Source organism: Talpa occidentalis, unplaced genomic scaffold, assembly GCF_014898055.3.
Source record: "Talpa occidentalis isolate TD23 unplaced genomic scaffold, MPIMG_talOcc4v2.1 talOcc4.7, whole genome shotgun sequence".
In the NCBI taxonomy this organism is placed as follows: domain Eukaryota; kingdom Metazoa; phylum Chordata; class Mammalia; order Eulipotyphla; family Talpidae; genus Talpa; species Talpa occidentalis.
In genome coordinates, this window is record NW_023605083.1 from 86,206,590 (window position 1) to 86,222,160 (window position 15,571).

The following is a 15,571-nucleotide window of genomic DNA, read 5'->3' on the forward strand; positions in this document are numbered from 1 at the left end:
ATCACCTCTCCCTACCCCCTGCCTTCCAGGCCCAGGCTGGAGACAACCGACCAGGGTCCTGAGCTTGTGAGGCTTAGAGATGGGCGTCCTATCCCGGATTCTCTGCATAGCTTCCTGCAGTTTCCCTTTCTCTCCCCTTGGAAGGGGAAGGCAGCTATGGGGGAGAAAAGGACATTAGAAGTAGGAATCTGGATGTGATTCTGAGCCCAGCTGTGCCCTTGGGCAGGTCACATGGCCTCAGGGAGCCTAACTAACCCTACCTTGTGGGGTCACTAGGAGACTTGACACAGTGCCAGGCTCCTGTCCCTCCTGGCTCTGTCCTTCATTTGAGGACAGCTTCCTCAGTTGTCTCCTGGACCTTTCTCCAGGCTCAGGGGAGACCAAATCTGTGGTGTCCAGGTGGCTATCTCAGGACTAGACGCCCCGCTGGGAAAGGGGCTTCTGGCCCCAATATCAATGTTTAACCGGATGCGCAGGTCAATATTTACCAGAAGAGAAAGCAATCTGAGCAGGGGTTGGCTGAGAGCAAAGGTCCTGGTGGGCGGGGAGGGCTCGACTGGGCAGGCTGGAGTCTGGACAGTGTGGGTAGCATCCAAGTGGGGCCAGAGGAACATCGTGTGCGGCAGCAAGAAGCCTGGAGAGGTACGAGGGAGGGGTGGCTCTGCATGCTCCTTGGGCAGGAGAGAAGGTAGGGAGCTACCCTCCTGGCTCAGGGGGTCTGGGCTGAGTCTGGGAGGATGGAGTCATGGGGAACCGAGGTGGGGATTCTGCAGGGAATCTCTGGGAATTGAAAAACTGGAGGCCTTTTCCTGCCAGAAAGATTCAAAAGTCCAGGTGGGAGGTCAAGGCCCTGGCCAAGTACCTGTGTGTGTGATGAGAATGGTGCCAGGGGTGATAGAAGGATCCTCCAGAAGGACTGGCCCCGAGATTGGAGTAGGGTGGGAAGCGGGGTGGGGGTGAGACCTGCTCCAGGCCGGACCACGACCTGCCCATCCCCACCAGCTGGCCTGACTTCCCGGAGCTAGCCTGATGCAGAGTTGGGGGTGAGTCTGCGTTTCCCGTAAGTCCAAAGGTGGCTCTGGCCCGAGTCATTCATTGGGTTCTGCGACTAGGTCAACAAAGCAGGTCTCTGTCCACCCCACCAGCCTTGCTGAGATCTCAAACCAGCCTGAAGAGGCAGACGGGATAGACTGCTGATTGGATAGGAGCTCTGGGAAGGCGCCCTGGTATGAAGGAAGCCCAGAACAAGGTTTCCCAGAAGAGACAATAGCCATTAGTGCTGGGTATTGTACTCAGTTCTTCTGAAAACTCTTATTTTGGTCCTCACAACAGACGGGGGGAAGTAGAGACTGTTGCCACCGGTTCACAAGACAAGGAGGGGTTAAGGGCAGAACAATACCTATGCATTGCTCAAGTTCTCTGGCAAGAGGCAGCGCCTGGATCCAAATCTTGGTTTGACTCACAACCCAGATCTTGCAGAATAAGTTTTAGTTTGATAGTCTTTCCCCCCCATTAGAACATTCTTAGTGAATGAAACATAAAAACAGAAAAGATAAAGGGAAACAGAGTGACGGGGAGAGGAGACCCACTGCTACTGTGTTTCGCGTGTCGCTGTAATTGGTGTTCCCCCTCAGCAGGGCTGGCTCAGGATTTGGCTGGGCCAGTGAAGGTGGGTGAGATTCCACTGTGGGTGTGGGGGCGAGGTGGGAACTGAGGCTTCCTGTCCCTGACAGGAACATGGCACTGCTCCGGGGGCTACTGGTGCTCAGCTTGTCCTGCCTGCAAGGTCCCTGCTCTGTGGTAAGTTTTCGGTCTGGTTGGGGTATGGAGGCAGGTGTGGGAGAGGTCAGAGTTTCAAGAGGCTAAAAAGGGTTGGTGTCTAAGGAGGGTTTGGCTCTTAGGGGGTTGCCCTGTCTCTCCTCATCCTTTCTCAACAGTTCTCTCCTGTGAATGCCATGGAGCGCTTGGACCAACAGGTACTGGGGAGTAAGGGAAGTATGATGGGGAACAAGGTCCTCAGGGTCTCCCCTGGGGCTTGTGTAGGTTGGGGAACCTGTGGGGAGGTTACGCTCCATCTGCTTCCTTCTTTCTTCAGCTAATGAGCCAGCAGGCCCAGGAGAAGCTGTCCCCACTTACCCTTCTCAAGTTGGGCAACCAGGTACAACCAGGTGGGGCTGGGATAGAGGGGGAGGGGCAAGAGGGAAGAGGGCGAGTCAGCAGGGGTGAGGGAACTGGGAACTGGCAGCCAAGAAGCTGCCTTCTAAAGAGAGAGGGTGGGAGTGATCAGAGGAAGGGAATCCTGTTGCCCAGAACCCCATGGTCTCCGAGAGCCTCCCTCTCCCACCAGGACTAGGACGAGGAATGGGGACATGAGGAGCTCTTCCATCTGGGATCTAGGGCTGGACCCTTGACCCCACTGACCCAGATCTGTCCCTGCAGGAACTTGGAGACCAGACTACCCTGAAGAGCGCCCAAGGAGACTGCAAGGGTGCCCCAACCCCTGAGCAGAACCGCAGGCTGGCCCAGGCCATGATGGCCTTCACCAGAGACCTATTTTCCCTGGTAGCCCAAACGTCTACCAGCCCCAACCTCATCTTGTCACCTCTGAGTGTGGCCCTGGCACTCTCTCACCTGGCACTAGGTACCATGGCAGCACCTGTCCAGATCAGCAGAGCTGGGAGGCCAATAGGAACTCATTACTCCAGAGTTTACCAGTGGGTGGCTCCTCCATCAGGGTCACTTGGATGTTTGGTAAAATGCAGATTCCTGGGCCCACCACCAGTCTGTGAATCAGATTCCCAGGTATTGGGCCCGGGATCTGCTTATGGTGATTTTTACGTGAGAGTCTGATAGATACGATTGGACTGGAGGGTCTTATTTTGGGAAACAGGTCCAGAGAGGGAAGACAACTGGTATGAGGTGAGGTCGCCCAGACTGTCAGTAGCAGAGGTGAACGTACACCTTGGGAGTCCTGTCACGCAGACCGGTTCAGTGGTTAGGGGAGGAGAATGTGTGATCCCACGGGCACCATTGCTGTGGGTCTTCCAGAGGGACTGGAGTGGGCAGTGGGGATGGGAAAGAACTCCCACCTGGGCCACAGCTGATGTGGTCCCCTCCAGGTGCTCAGAACCAAACGCTGCAGGGGTTGCAGCAGGTGCTGCATACAGACTCAGGGCCTTGCCTCCCATACCTGCTGAGCCACCTCTCCCGGGACCTGGGCCCTGGGGCATTCCGACTGGCTGCCAGAATGTACCTGCAGAAAGGTAGGTGCTGGTGACAGGCACTCCTTGGATAGCACTCTGGGTGGACAGGGTGGAGGGAGATGGGCTTGGCCTCAGGTAGCTGGTTGGATCACTGGTAGCTGTGGCTTCTGAGCCCTGGGAACAACTTGTGGTCCCTTCTATACAGGATTTCCCATCAAAGAAGACTTTCTGGAGCAATCAGAACAACTCTTTGGTGCAAAGCCCATGAGCCTAACGGGAAAGAAAGGAAATGACTTGGCAACCATTAATCAATGGGTAAAAGAGGCCACAGAGGGGAAGATTGAGGATTTCCTCTCAGAGCTGCCAGATGACATAGTGTTGCTTCTCCTCAATGCCATCCACTTCCAGGGTGTGTACCCCCTCTCATGTTTCCCACCCCTGTCCTGTAGGCTGAGCTGGGATGTGCAGGGGTCCCTCTTCTTCCTCAGGGCTGGGCCAGGAGGCAGGGAGCATGCTGGGTTGTGGGGGGTAGGAGATGGGTAATGGTGTGGCAGGGAGGGGGGCCCAGGTGGGGCTGTTGTGGAAGGAATACTCTTGGAGGAAGCCAAATCTGAAGGAGGTTGTTTCTGGGAGCATGGCAGGCATGGGGAGAATACAAGCCCAGAATTCAAAAAAGCTCAGGGAAGAGATGTCAGATTGAGTATCAACCTGGTACAGCAACCCCTGGGGTCTTGGCCTCCATCTTTGTCTCTTCAATGGGTTCTGAGTGGAACAGGGAAGAGGCTGATTATATGGAACCCACCCTGGTCCCAGCCTATGCGGCCCCCGCCCTCTGCTGTGTACAGGTTTCTGGAGGACCAAGTTTGACCCAAGCCTTACCCAGAGGGAAGTTTTCCACCTGGACGAGCAGTTCACAGTGCCAGTGGACATGATGCAAGCCCACACATTCCCTCTGCGTTGGTTCTTGTTGGAGCAGCCTGAGATACAGGTCACCTTGATTGCCAGGCTCTGGGTTCTGGGAGGTGGGGCAGGGAGGAGGCAGGCTATGGAGCATGCATGGGGGGAACAGAGAACATCACTTTCCTCAAAGTCATGTCCCTGGGGCAGGTGATTCTGAAAGGTCTCACTAGGACCCCACCCAGGTGGACTAAGGCTTCAGGCTTTTTGAGGTTCATTCAATCAACAAAAATACGTTGGGCATTTGTTGTATGCCAGATACTGTTTAGGCACTGGAGATTTAGTGGGGCTCAAGGGAGATGAGATCCCTGCTCTCAGGAGGGAGGAAGACACACAAGAGCAAACATAAATTAACAGGATAATTTCAGATAGTGGTAAATGCTACAGAGGGGGAGTAAAGTTGATTTATTAGTGACTGGGGAGGGTATCTTGGGTAGACTGCGCAGGGAGAATTCTTTGAGAAGGGGGCACTGAGATGAGATCCAGGTGATCTTTGATTATGAGGGTTTATTACAAGGACCCATGGGCCGTGGGACAACACAGAAACCATCCCGCAGCCATGGAGCCACTCAGGACCTGGGCACGCTCCACCCCGCCTCCAGCCCCGCAATCTGGAAGATGATCTGAGCTTTTCCTCAGTGGTCCTTTGAAGCGAGGATCTCATTGGGGTGGGTTTGTCAGTAACCTGATGGAACATTCTGAATGGCTAAAGTGCTCTGCCAAGCGGTCGCAGGTGTGGGCTCCCTTGCTTCCAGCCTAAATGTGGTCCCTTTGGCTTGAGCACTGATCCTGGGCCAGTCAGATGCAGCTGAGATGGCAGTGTTGGTTAGTTTCCCAAGGTCAGACCTGACCACAGCCACTCTGCAGTCCTCCAAGCACTTATGGCAGAGTCCTGGCTTCTCTCCAGTCCACCCTGGAAGGAGGTGGTCTGGGGCCTGGTTCCCCCCCCACCAGCTCTCTTCCTGCTGCTCCTCCCCTCCAGGCCATGCCCTGCCCTCCCCTTTCTTCCTGCCCCTTTGGTCTCTTTCCTTCTGTTCCTTGTCTTCCTCTTCTTCAGACACTCTGCAGGCAGGCCCCGCTGCCAAGCACAGCCTCTCCTCCTCCCACTGGCAGGGGTCCTCCTGCCTGCCCAGAGCCCCAGGGGTCGCTGTTTCAAGAGATCACTGAGTCCAGGACTTTCTACTTCTTTAGCTGCAGGTGTCTGACCCCAAATCATAGTATGTATGCCCAGGGCAGGTCACTGTTGAAGGAGCTGCTCCTTTGCAGCAGCTCCTTGGAAAGTTTGGAAACCAACAACCCAGTGCATTGTACACAGGGAGAAGCAGGTGAACAGGAGAAATTCCTTACCCCAGGTCACAGGGCTAGCTGGCAGCAGCTGAGTGCTGCCTAGGTGCAGACACTCTGCCAGAAGCTTTCAAGTATCTCTCTTTTGGTCACATGTCAGTCTGCCGCATGGGTAGCTATGTCATTCCCTGTCATGGATGAGGAAGTAGAGGCAGTCAGGCTGGGAAGGTACCTGAGGGGGAGGGACAAGCCCACCTGTCTCAGAAGCGCACCTGGGCCTAGACTCCAGCTAGGTGTGGCTGCCTTCTCGTTCTCATGTCGTCTCCTTCCTTGTTTGTAGGTGGCTTACTTTCCCTTTAAGAACAATATGAGCTTCGTGGTCGTTGTGCCCACCCGCTTTGAGTGGAACATGTCCCAGGTGCTGGCCAACCTGAGCTGGAACATCCTGCACCAGCCCTTGCTGCGGGAGAGGCCCACCAAGGTCCAACTACCCAAGCTGCATCTGAAACATGAGCTGGACCTGGTGGCCACCCTCAGCCGCCTGGGTAAAGAGGCGGGGCATGGGACAGACCCCTAGGTCAGGCTGGGCAGCCTTGGTTGGGAGGAAGCCCCCGCTAGCAGCGGATCTCAGTCAGAGCTAGTCTTGTGTCCTTTTCTGGGACCTAGGGAGGTGTGAGTGTTTGATGTGAGCTCCGGACCCTCTGTCCTAGGGGAGGCTGGTGAATGAGGACCCAGTCTACCCAAGACTGAACATGGCAGAGAATCCTGGTTGGAGAGCCCAGTGTGGCCTGTGAGCCTTGCTGGCTCTCCAGGAAGGGGGAGGAGGAGAAGGCTCTGTGTCACACTGCTCAGGAGGTACATCTACCCATGAGCATTTGCTAAGCAACTTCCACATTCCAGGCATAGTAGTAGGCACTTGGAGCCCACCATGTGCAAAGAACTTAGTCTAATCAGGTGGGCAGAAGAGGAATCAGGTATTTACAATTCAGCATAAGTGATAAGACAGCATAAATGATAACTCCAACCTGGGAGTTTGTTTCCAGTTCGCCAAGGAGAATATTGAAAAGGCACCTGTCCTGCGTTGGGGCAGGGCATCGGGGAAGTCTTCCTGGAGGAAGCAATCTTTAAACTGATACTTGGAGGTTAAATAGGAGTTAACTAGGAATCTTTGGATTCAAGGTGTTCCCTGGCCAGGATGACAGCCATCCTCCCAGGCAGGTCCAGGCAGCCTCTGAGGTAGGGGCAGCTCTGACCACCCATTTCCTATCCTGGGCAGGCCTGCAGGACTTGTTCCATGCCCCAGACTTGCGTGGGATCTCTGACCAGAGCCTGGTGGTATCCAGCGTGCAGCATCAGTCCACTTTGGAGCTTAGTGAGGCTGGTGTGGAGGCCGCAGCAGCAACCAGCACGGCCATGTCCCGCATGTCCCTGGCCTCATTCATCGTGAACCGCCCCTTCCTCTTCTTCATCCTGGAAGACACAACGAGCCTGCCCCTCTTTGTGGGCAGTGTGAGGAACCCCAACCCTGGTGCACAGTGGGAGCGAAAGGAGCAGCAAGATTCCCCTGACAGCAGGGACTTCTTCCAGAACCAGAAAGCCTCCTCCAAAGGAGACAAGCTCTTTGGCCCTGACTTGAAACTTGCACCCCCTTCGGAGGAGGATTATCCCCAACCTAGTAGCCCCAAGTGAGGGGCAGTGGTCAAGAGCATCCTGACTCCCTGCCTGGACAACCTCTCAACTCATGTGACTCTTTCCAAACAGCTTCATAGGATTAAGTGGGGAGGGGGGCCTGGGTGGACAGGCGGGGAGAAGAGGACAATAGTTCTCTCTGACTCCTTTTGGGGAATTTGGGGTGGGGTGGGGCCAGGATGAGGGCAGGCATCAGGGAATGAAGAGCCTCAAACCCAGATCATTCCTTCCTAAGGGGCTCAGAGGGTGCCGCTGTTTGGGGCTTGGGCAGAGGGGCAGCTATGGATCCACTTTTGTCAGGAAGGTAGGTAGATTATTCCCTAAATCGGCTGGAGCACCTCCATGTTTGTTTACCGGGGGGGGGGGGGAACAGGAGGGAGTGTATACTCTGGTTGGGGAGAGGAAACAGGTTGTGGGGGTGCCCCAGGAGGCAGAGGATTGTCCGGAATCGGACACCATGGGTCACCTTTGCTCTGTGGGTGGAGGTAAATGTTCCACATTCCCTCACCTCTGCCAACACCACCAGCCTCCAGTCCACCCTGATGTCCTGTCATCTCAGTTTCCCTGCCAGTTCTTGGAGATACCACTGCCAGGATCCCCCTTCCTTCCTCTCCTGTCTTCCTCCTCTGCCTGCTATTTCAGGGGCTGAGGCCAGGAAGGGCTCCTTTGCTCCCTAAGGCTCTTTTATAAAGTTTTTGTAGTGATTTTTATGCTACCTGAATAAAGAATGAATGGGCCTGGCTGCTTTGATGACACTGGTCTGGGCAAAGGTGGGAGTAGGAAGGCTGGAGAAAGGTGGGGAGGAGGCCCCAGAGCCTCCTGCACTGGGAACCTGGGTCTCAAGGAGTGGCAACAACCTTCCCTGTGCCACATTTGCTCCCTGGTCACTTGCCAGTCCTTCTCCCCCATGCAGTCCCCTCTGACCCGGGCAGTCCTCTCCAGGGCCACCTCCACGTCAGCCTGGCTCTCCTCTCTACATGCCTCAGGCAGATGGCAACCAGGGTGGCTTAGAATAGCGCCAGCCTTCTGGTTTGGGAGAAGAACTGGCAATTAGGGAGCTTGCAGAGTTTCTAATTACATGCCGGCCCTTCTGCCAGGAGCTGGCGCCCGCCAGCCGGGGGGCAGGCTGCTGAGAGCACCCGACTCCAGCTAGAGGCTGTCAGCACCTGAGGATTTAGGGGAAACAGTTGGGGACACCGTGGCATGGGGAGGGGGGCCGCATGGGTGTCCACGTGGGTGGCCCTTTTCTTTGAGGAGTGGGTGTCCACATGGCAGCCACCTGCAGGCTTGAAGTGCCAGGGTTAAGAGCCAGTGCCTGGGGTGGAATCTTGTCTCTTACAAACTAGCAGTGTGGGGAGACAGGTAATAAATAAACAAGTGAAATAGATGATATGTCAGCGGGAGACAAGAGCTCTAGTGAGGAATAAATTAGAGGAGTACAAGGAGTGTTGGGACAGGAGGCCTCCTGGGAAGGTGACACTGGAGCAAGAACTTGAAGGTGAGGATGAGCACCATGGAAATCTCAGGGAACAGCATCCCGCTGGGCAGAGGTATGCCAAGTGCAGAGGTCCTGAGGTGGAGACGTGCTGGAAAATTCCGGATGAGCTGGTGTCCGTGGGGCAGTGAGGGGGCTGGGGTAGGAAGATGTCAGAGAGGAACTAGGGACAGATGATGTAGGGCTTTTGGGCCACTCTAAAGACACTGGTTTTTATATTAGAAGAGGCGAGGCATCCCTGGAAAGTTACATCAGCAAGCCCAACCACTTACTTTTACCCCGTAATTCTTTCTCAGCTCAGGTCTCTCCTCCTTTGCATTTTGGTTCCCACTGCCCGGGTTGGGTCTAGTCATCACTCCTAAGGGTCCCTGCCATTGTCTCGTACCATCCCCTCCACCCCCCTCCAGCCAAGATCTGGCTGCCTTAACTTCAGCCTTTGCCCTGCAAATGCAAGCAGGGATGGAGCTCCAGGGATGCAGCCTTTGCCCTGCAAATTCAGGAGGGATGGAGCTCCCTCCTGAGCCAGCAGCACTCGAAGCTCTGGGTTGCGGCACTGGACAAGCAGACAAGATCCCTACCCCTGAAGCTGATATATGGTGGCAGTTGTTCTAGACAATAAGCAAGTAAATTGAAATACCAGATCCAGTAAACAGAATGAGGAGTGCTTCAGAAGTTCTGAGATTGTGTGACACCAAGTAACTGCTTAACCGTGCAAGGCATATTGTGGATCAGGGGAGGCCCCTCCAAGGTGACACTGGAGCTGAGAGATGGGAGATAAAGACCTGACTGTTCTATTCAGAGAGCAAGGAGGAATGCTCAGGAAGAGGGAACAGCCAGGGCAGAGACCCCAAGGCAGAAAAGAGATTGGGTCTCTGCAGGGACAGAAGGGAGGCCAGTGTGACTACACTGTGACAAGCATAGGGGAAACCGCGAAATGAAGCCATAGAGGTAGGCTAGGGCCAGGGCCCACACCGGTCTTGTAGGTCAGAGCAAGAGGATTGGATATCCGAGGATAAAGGGAGTTTTGTGTGAAAATTTTTTGATTGAAATAGAACATGCAAAGTACACAAGTCATAAGCATACATAAGCTTAATGAGTTTTTCCCAAGAACCAAATATTCCTGGGCAACCAGCACCCAGGTCAAGAAGCAGTGCTCCCTGACATGTAATTTCAGATTTGTTTTTCTTTTTCTTTTTTTTTAAAGATTTATTTATTTATGCATATAAGAACTGGGGTACAGGCCAGAGGTGTGGGGTGGTAGTGAGAGGATTCACCAGATACAGAGTGGGAAACAGAAAAGGCAGATCCACTGAAATACACTGCTGAGGGGAGCAGCAGGCGAGACAGGAGAGGTCTGCTAACGCCATGTGGGTTGCTCCCTGGCTGGGGATCGAACTCGTGCTGCATTGGCCGTGGATAGCTTTATAGGCTGCGTCCCAACCCCTTGCCCCACCAGATTTGTTTTTCTTGATCTTGAACTTTATATAAAGGAGTCACACAGGCTGTGCTCTCAGGGTCTGCTTTCTTTCGTTCACCACATGCATATGAGATTGATCAGTGTACTGTGGCGAGCCATAACTCATTCCCCGGGGAAGGCTTTTATCTGAGGGGTGCCACTGAAGCACATTTAAGAGGCTTACTGGGCTTCTGGGTGGAGAACAGCCTCAGAGGGACAGAGAAGGTGGGAGCTAGGGAGACTGGTTAGTAGGCAAGAGATGTAGGTGGCTTGGTCCAGGGTGCTGAGTGTAGAAATGGGAGAAAAGTGGTCAGAATTCAGATATATTTTGCAGATAGACATTACAGAATTGCAGATGGTACAGGAAATGAGGGGAAGGAAAGACTCAGAATGGTGAAGTTTATCATTTAACTTCCTAGCCCTTTGTTTTGAGAAATGGGTTTACTGAGATGGGAATCAGTGTGAGGAACAGTCTTTAGGAGTGACTAGAGATTTCTGTTTTCAAGTTATTATGATTTAAATGCCACACTGTATAGGGTGACCACGTGTCCCCATCTGCCTGGACAGTTTGAGCTATCCTATGGTTTCAGTTTATTAATTTTTTAAAAAGATTTATTTATTTATGCATACAAGAGCTGGAGTACAGGCCAGAGTTGTGGGGGGTGGGGGGTGAGAGGATTCACCAGAGACAAAGTGCGGAACAGAACAGGTAGATCTACTAAAATACACTGTTGAGGGGAGCAGCTGGTGAGCCAGGAGAGGTCTGCTGCACCATGTGGGTTTCTCCCTGGCCGGCCCAGAGATGGAACTTGGGCTGCAGAGGCCGTGGACAGCTTCATAGGTTGTGTCTTAACCCCTTGTGCCACCAGGGAGGCCCTGGTTTCAGTTTAATTAATAGCACCCTGTTTACTGTTAGGAGTGTACTGCTGATAAAGTATATGTTCATCCTACCCATTGGGCATCTATGTGATATGTCAAATGAGCAATTGGATACTTTGGTCAGCATTGGAAGTATATATTTGGGAGCATACAGATGCATTTAAAGTCACAGAATTGGCAGAAATTGCCTAAGAGGAGATAAAGACAGAGAGGAAAAGGAGTCCCAGAATCAAGCCAGGTGTCAAGCCAGCCAGGAAGACAGAAAAGATGCAGCCTGAGAGGTGGGAGGAAAACGGCAGGACTGGGGAATCAGGGTTTCAAGAGAAAGGAACCCTCTGCCATTCCGGCTCAGGCGAAGAGCAGAGATGTCCGTTCGGTGGTTAACACAGAGTCACCTGTGAACTGGCTACAGCGGTTACAAAGGAAAGTTGGACACAGAAACTAGGCTGGGGTAGAGGAGGGAATGAGAACTCAAGAGAGTGCAGAGACAAGAGGAAATGACTTTTCAGTGTGGCTTTGAGGGAGAACTGAGAAGTAGGCAGTGGCTTAGGGGAGGGCCAAAACGGAAGTGTCTTTATTTTTTATTTCAAGTATAATTTCTACTTTATTCAAATCTTTTTTTTTTTTAAAGATTTATTTATTTATTTATACAAGCACTGGGTACAGTCAGAAGCGCGGGAGGGTGAGAGAATTCACCAGAGCCAGAGCGGAGAGCAGAACAGGCAGAAGGACTGAAGTACACTGCTGAGGGGAGCAGCGGGCACAGGAGAGGTCTGCGCGCCATGTGAGACCCTTACCCGGTGACCGGGGATCGAACCGGCGCTGCAGAGGCTGTAGGTAGCTTCGCAACCCAGCACTCAACCGCTGCGCCACCGGGGAGGCCCTTTATTCAAATCTTTTTAAAAAAGATTTATTTATTTATGCATACAAGAACTGAGGTACAGGCCAGAGGTGTGGGGGGTGAGAGGATTCACCAGAGACAGAGCAGGGAACAGAACAGGCAGGCTGACTGAAATACTATGCTGAGGGGAGCAGCGGGCGAGGCAGGAGAGGTCTGCTGCGCCATGTGGGTAGCTCCCTGGCCGGCTGGGGATTAAACTCATGCTACAGAGGCTGTGGATAGCTTCACAGTCTGTGCTTAACCCCTTGTGCCATGAGGGAGGCCCGGAAGTATCTTTAAATATGGGAGTGATAAGGATATTTGGAGGCTGTGGCGTGATCCTTCTGTGCAGGAGCTAACCTACCAAAGAGCACAAGGGCAGTCTCTCTCCTTGGCCAGGAGCAGGACATACTCTTTTCCTGGTAATCAAAGGCATGAAGAATCTAATTTATTAGGAAATAATTAGGACATTGGTCTAACCAGACCAAAGTATAAACACTGGAGCAAGGAAAGCATCTTCAATAAAATTGGACTGCCACATGCAAAAGAATGAAAGTAGACCATTATCTCACACCATACACGAAAATCAACACAAAATGGATGAAAAGACTTGGATCTGGGGCCTCCCTGGTGGCGCAAGGGGTTAAGACGCAACCTATGAAGCTATCCACAGCCACTGCAGCACTAGTTTGATCCCCGGCCAGGGAGCAACCCACATGGTGCAGCAGACCTCTCCTGCCTTGCCTGCTGCTCCCCTCAGCAGTGTATTTCCGTTAATCTGCCTGTTCTGTTCCCCACTCTGTCTTTTGGTGAATCCTCTCACCCCCACACCTCTGGCCTGTACCCCAGTTCTTGCATGCATAAGTAAATAAATCTTAAAAAAAAAAATGGCTTGGATGTAAGACCTGAAACCATAAAATACTCAGAAGGGAACATAGGCAAAAACACTCCATGACATTAAACCTCAGAAACATACTTGCAGACTCCTCTTCAGCAGCAAGGACAATAAAGGAGAAAATAAACAACTGGCAGTATGTCAAACTAAAAAGGTTCTATACAGCAAGAGAGACAGTGACCAAAATAAAGAGACACCCTACTGAATGGGAGAAAATATTTATATTACATTTAGTAATTTTTTTGTCAGTTATCTCTGTTACAGATATTTTCGCCTTGTGTGAGGCTTGTATTTTAATTTTATTTTACAGTATCTTTTCATGAAAACATTTCTTAATTTTAGTACTAAATTTATTAACCTTTTGTAATTTGTGCTGCTTCTAAAAAAATCTTTCTTACTCAGACATTACAAAAGGACTCATCTATATTTTCCTCTAAAGCATTCACAAATTTTCCTGTGCATATGTGTTTGCATTTGCTTTTCAAAGCATAAAAATATCTCTGAAAGTATACACAGGAAGGAGATTAACATCTGCTGTCTCCAGGGAGTGGAGTCTGTGACTGGTGATCAGAGTCAGAGGAAGATTTCCTTTGTCTGCCTTTTGTTGTTTTGCATTTTGAACCATAAGAACAAAATCCCTATTGAAAACTAAATAAATAATATAAATAAAAATTCATTAGAAAGATTCTGCAGAAAGACAGAAATTGCTTCCCATATTTAAATCCCCATGGTACCTAGAATTAATTATTGTGTATATTATGAGACAGGGATCAAATTTTAAATTGTCTACATAGATAGTCAGGTCCTTCCTACATTTCTGTGCTTACTTTTAGCTCATTTTACTATTTTTTTTTTAGATTTATTTATTTACGCCTACAAGAGCTAGGGTGCAGGCCAGAGGTGGGGGCTGGTGGTAAGAGGACTAACCAGAGACAGAGTAGGGAGCAGAACAGGCAGATCTACTGAAATACACTGCTGAGGGGAGCAGCGGGCAAGGCAGGAGAGGTCTACTGTGCCATGTGGTTAGCTCCCTGGCTGGGGATCTAATTCATGCTGCCATGGCTGAGACTTAACCCCTGTGCTGAGACTTAACCCCTTGAGCCACCAGGGAGGTACTACTTACCCTTTTAAGACTTAGCTTAGATTCACTTAGTTCAACTGTGCTGCCACTGTCCAATAAATGCGTAATGTGAATCACATGTACCATTTTGTGGCAGCACGTTAAAAAATAGGTGGGGGCTCCCTGGTGGCACAAGGGTTAAGTCTCAGCACAATGAAGCTATTGGCAGTCTCTGCAGCATGAGTTCAATCCCTGGCCAGGGAGCTAACCCACATGGTGCAGCAGACCTCTTCTGACTTGCCTGCTGCTCCCCTCAGCAGTGCATTTCAATCAACCCGCCTGTTCTGCTCCCCACTTTGGCTCTGGTGAATCTTCTCACCCACCGCACCTCTGGCCTATACCCCAGTTCTTGGATGCATAAATAAAATAAATCTTAAAAAAAAATAAAGAGGCCTCCCTGGTGGTGCAAGGAGTTAAGACACAACCTATGAAGCTTGCCGCAGTCACTGCAGCACAAGTTCGATCTCCGGCCAAGGAGCAGCAGACATGGCACATGGCACAGCAGACCTCTCCTGCCTCACCTGCTGCTCCCCTCAGCAGTGTACTTCAGGCAATTCGCCTGTTCTGCTCCCCACTCTGTCTCTGGTGAATCCTCTCACCCCCACACCTCTGGCCTGTACCCCAGCTCTTCTATGCATAAATAAATAAATCTTAAAAAAAAAAAAGAACATCATAATCCAGAGTAACCCCACTGCAAGTGCTGCAGGCCTATATGCGACTTTTGGCCAGGGCAGCTCTAGAGACCACTGTCATAGGATGCCCACACTGTATTGGATGTGTCCTTCTCATATTAGCCAGTAAGTTTCTGGAGGGAGGGCACTGATTCTCTCTCATCTATGTACTCCTTCTCCTCCATGTGCCTAGCCAGTGACTTGCATAGAGGGATTTTTGTTGAAGTTTTTTTGTTGAAGGATTGAACTCTTGATAAACTTTCCATAGAGAGAGGGGAAACTTACCCATTGGCAAGTTCCATCCAGGACCCCTCCCTCTTGTCCCTGGAGTCCCAGGTGAAGTGGGATTCCCCTGAATGTTCTCTTCTTCAAGCTAAATATCCCAGAGTGCTCTCCTTTTCTTCTCCGATCACGCCTTCTCTAAAAGACCCTTGGGCTTTTGGCCAGGTATACTTTTGGCCAGGTATACTTGGGCTTTTGGCCAGGTATACCTGGCTTTTGGCCAGGTATACTTCACAGATGCCTACCGATCTGTGAAAATGTTTTGTTAACTTCTCAAACAATTTCCCTCTGTTAGTATCTTGGTGTCACAACCACAGTGCAAAATTTCTAAGCATCTTAAGGTGAGCAGGGTCTAGGTATTCTCCTTTCCAGGGAACCGCTAATGGCCGGGTGGATGCCTGGTGCACACATGGCTTCCTCGGGGCACTCATGTTTATAGTATAATATCTCATTTCTTCCACTGGTCAGCTATTTTCCCCACTGCCTTTTCTGATACTCAGAAATCACAGAATCCTAGGGCTGAAAAAGTCCTCAGACATCCCAAACAACAGAGCAGGATAAACCCAGGGTCCCAGTACCTGGCCAGTGTTTTCTCCACTCCAGCCTCCCTCCCCCTCCTCTGGCAAGACTTCCTGAGGCTGTCCTCTCTCCCCCCTTCCTGAGACTGGCCAGCATGCCCTCTGAGGGTGGGCCAGCAGGCAGAGAAGAAGGCCAGGGCCCTGAAGGAAGGTCAAGGGCACAAGTCAAGTGTGTGAATGTG

At 51.6% G+C, this 15,571-nt stretch overlaps 1 protein-coding gene across 3 annotated transcripts; it reads left to right on the forward strand.

The window, feature by feature from the left end:
• Positions 1-526: 526 nt before the first annotated feature.
• SERPINF2 (serpin family F member 2) lies at positions 527-7,255 on the forward strand. Of its 3 annotated transcripts, none has more exons than XM_037492226.1 (10): positions 527-642; positions 1,734-1,800; positions 1,938-1,976; positions 2,096-2,158; positions 2,440-2,641; positions 3,120-3,263; positions 3,409-3,612; positions 4,049-4,191; positions 5,785-5,989; positions 6,721-7,255. In XM_037492226.1, the coding sequence occupies exons 2-10, from the start codon at positions 1,738-1,740 to the stop codon at positions 7,131-7,133; spliced, it is 1,476 nt and encodes a 491-aa protein (XP_037348123.1). In that variant the 5' UTR covers positions 527-642; positions 1,734-1,737; the 3' UTR covers positions 7,134-7,255. The 3 variants fall into 3 exon arrangements, with proteins under 3 accessions (XP_037348123.1, XP_037348121.1, XP_037348122.1); XM_037492224.1 differs by lacking the exon at positions 527-642 and adding an exon at positions 650-688; XM_037492225.2 differs by lacking the exon at positions 527-642 and adding an exon at positions 991-1,043.
• Positions 7,256-15,571: the final 8,316 nt, after the last annotated feature.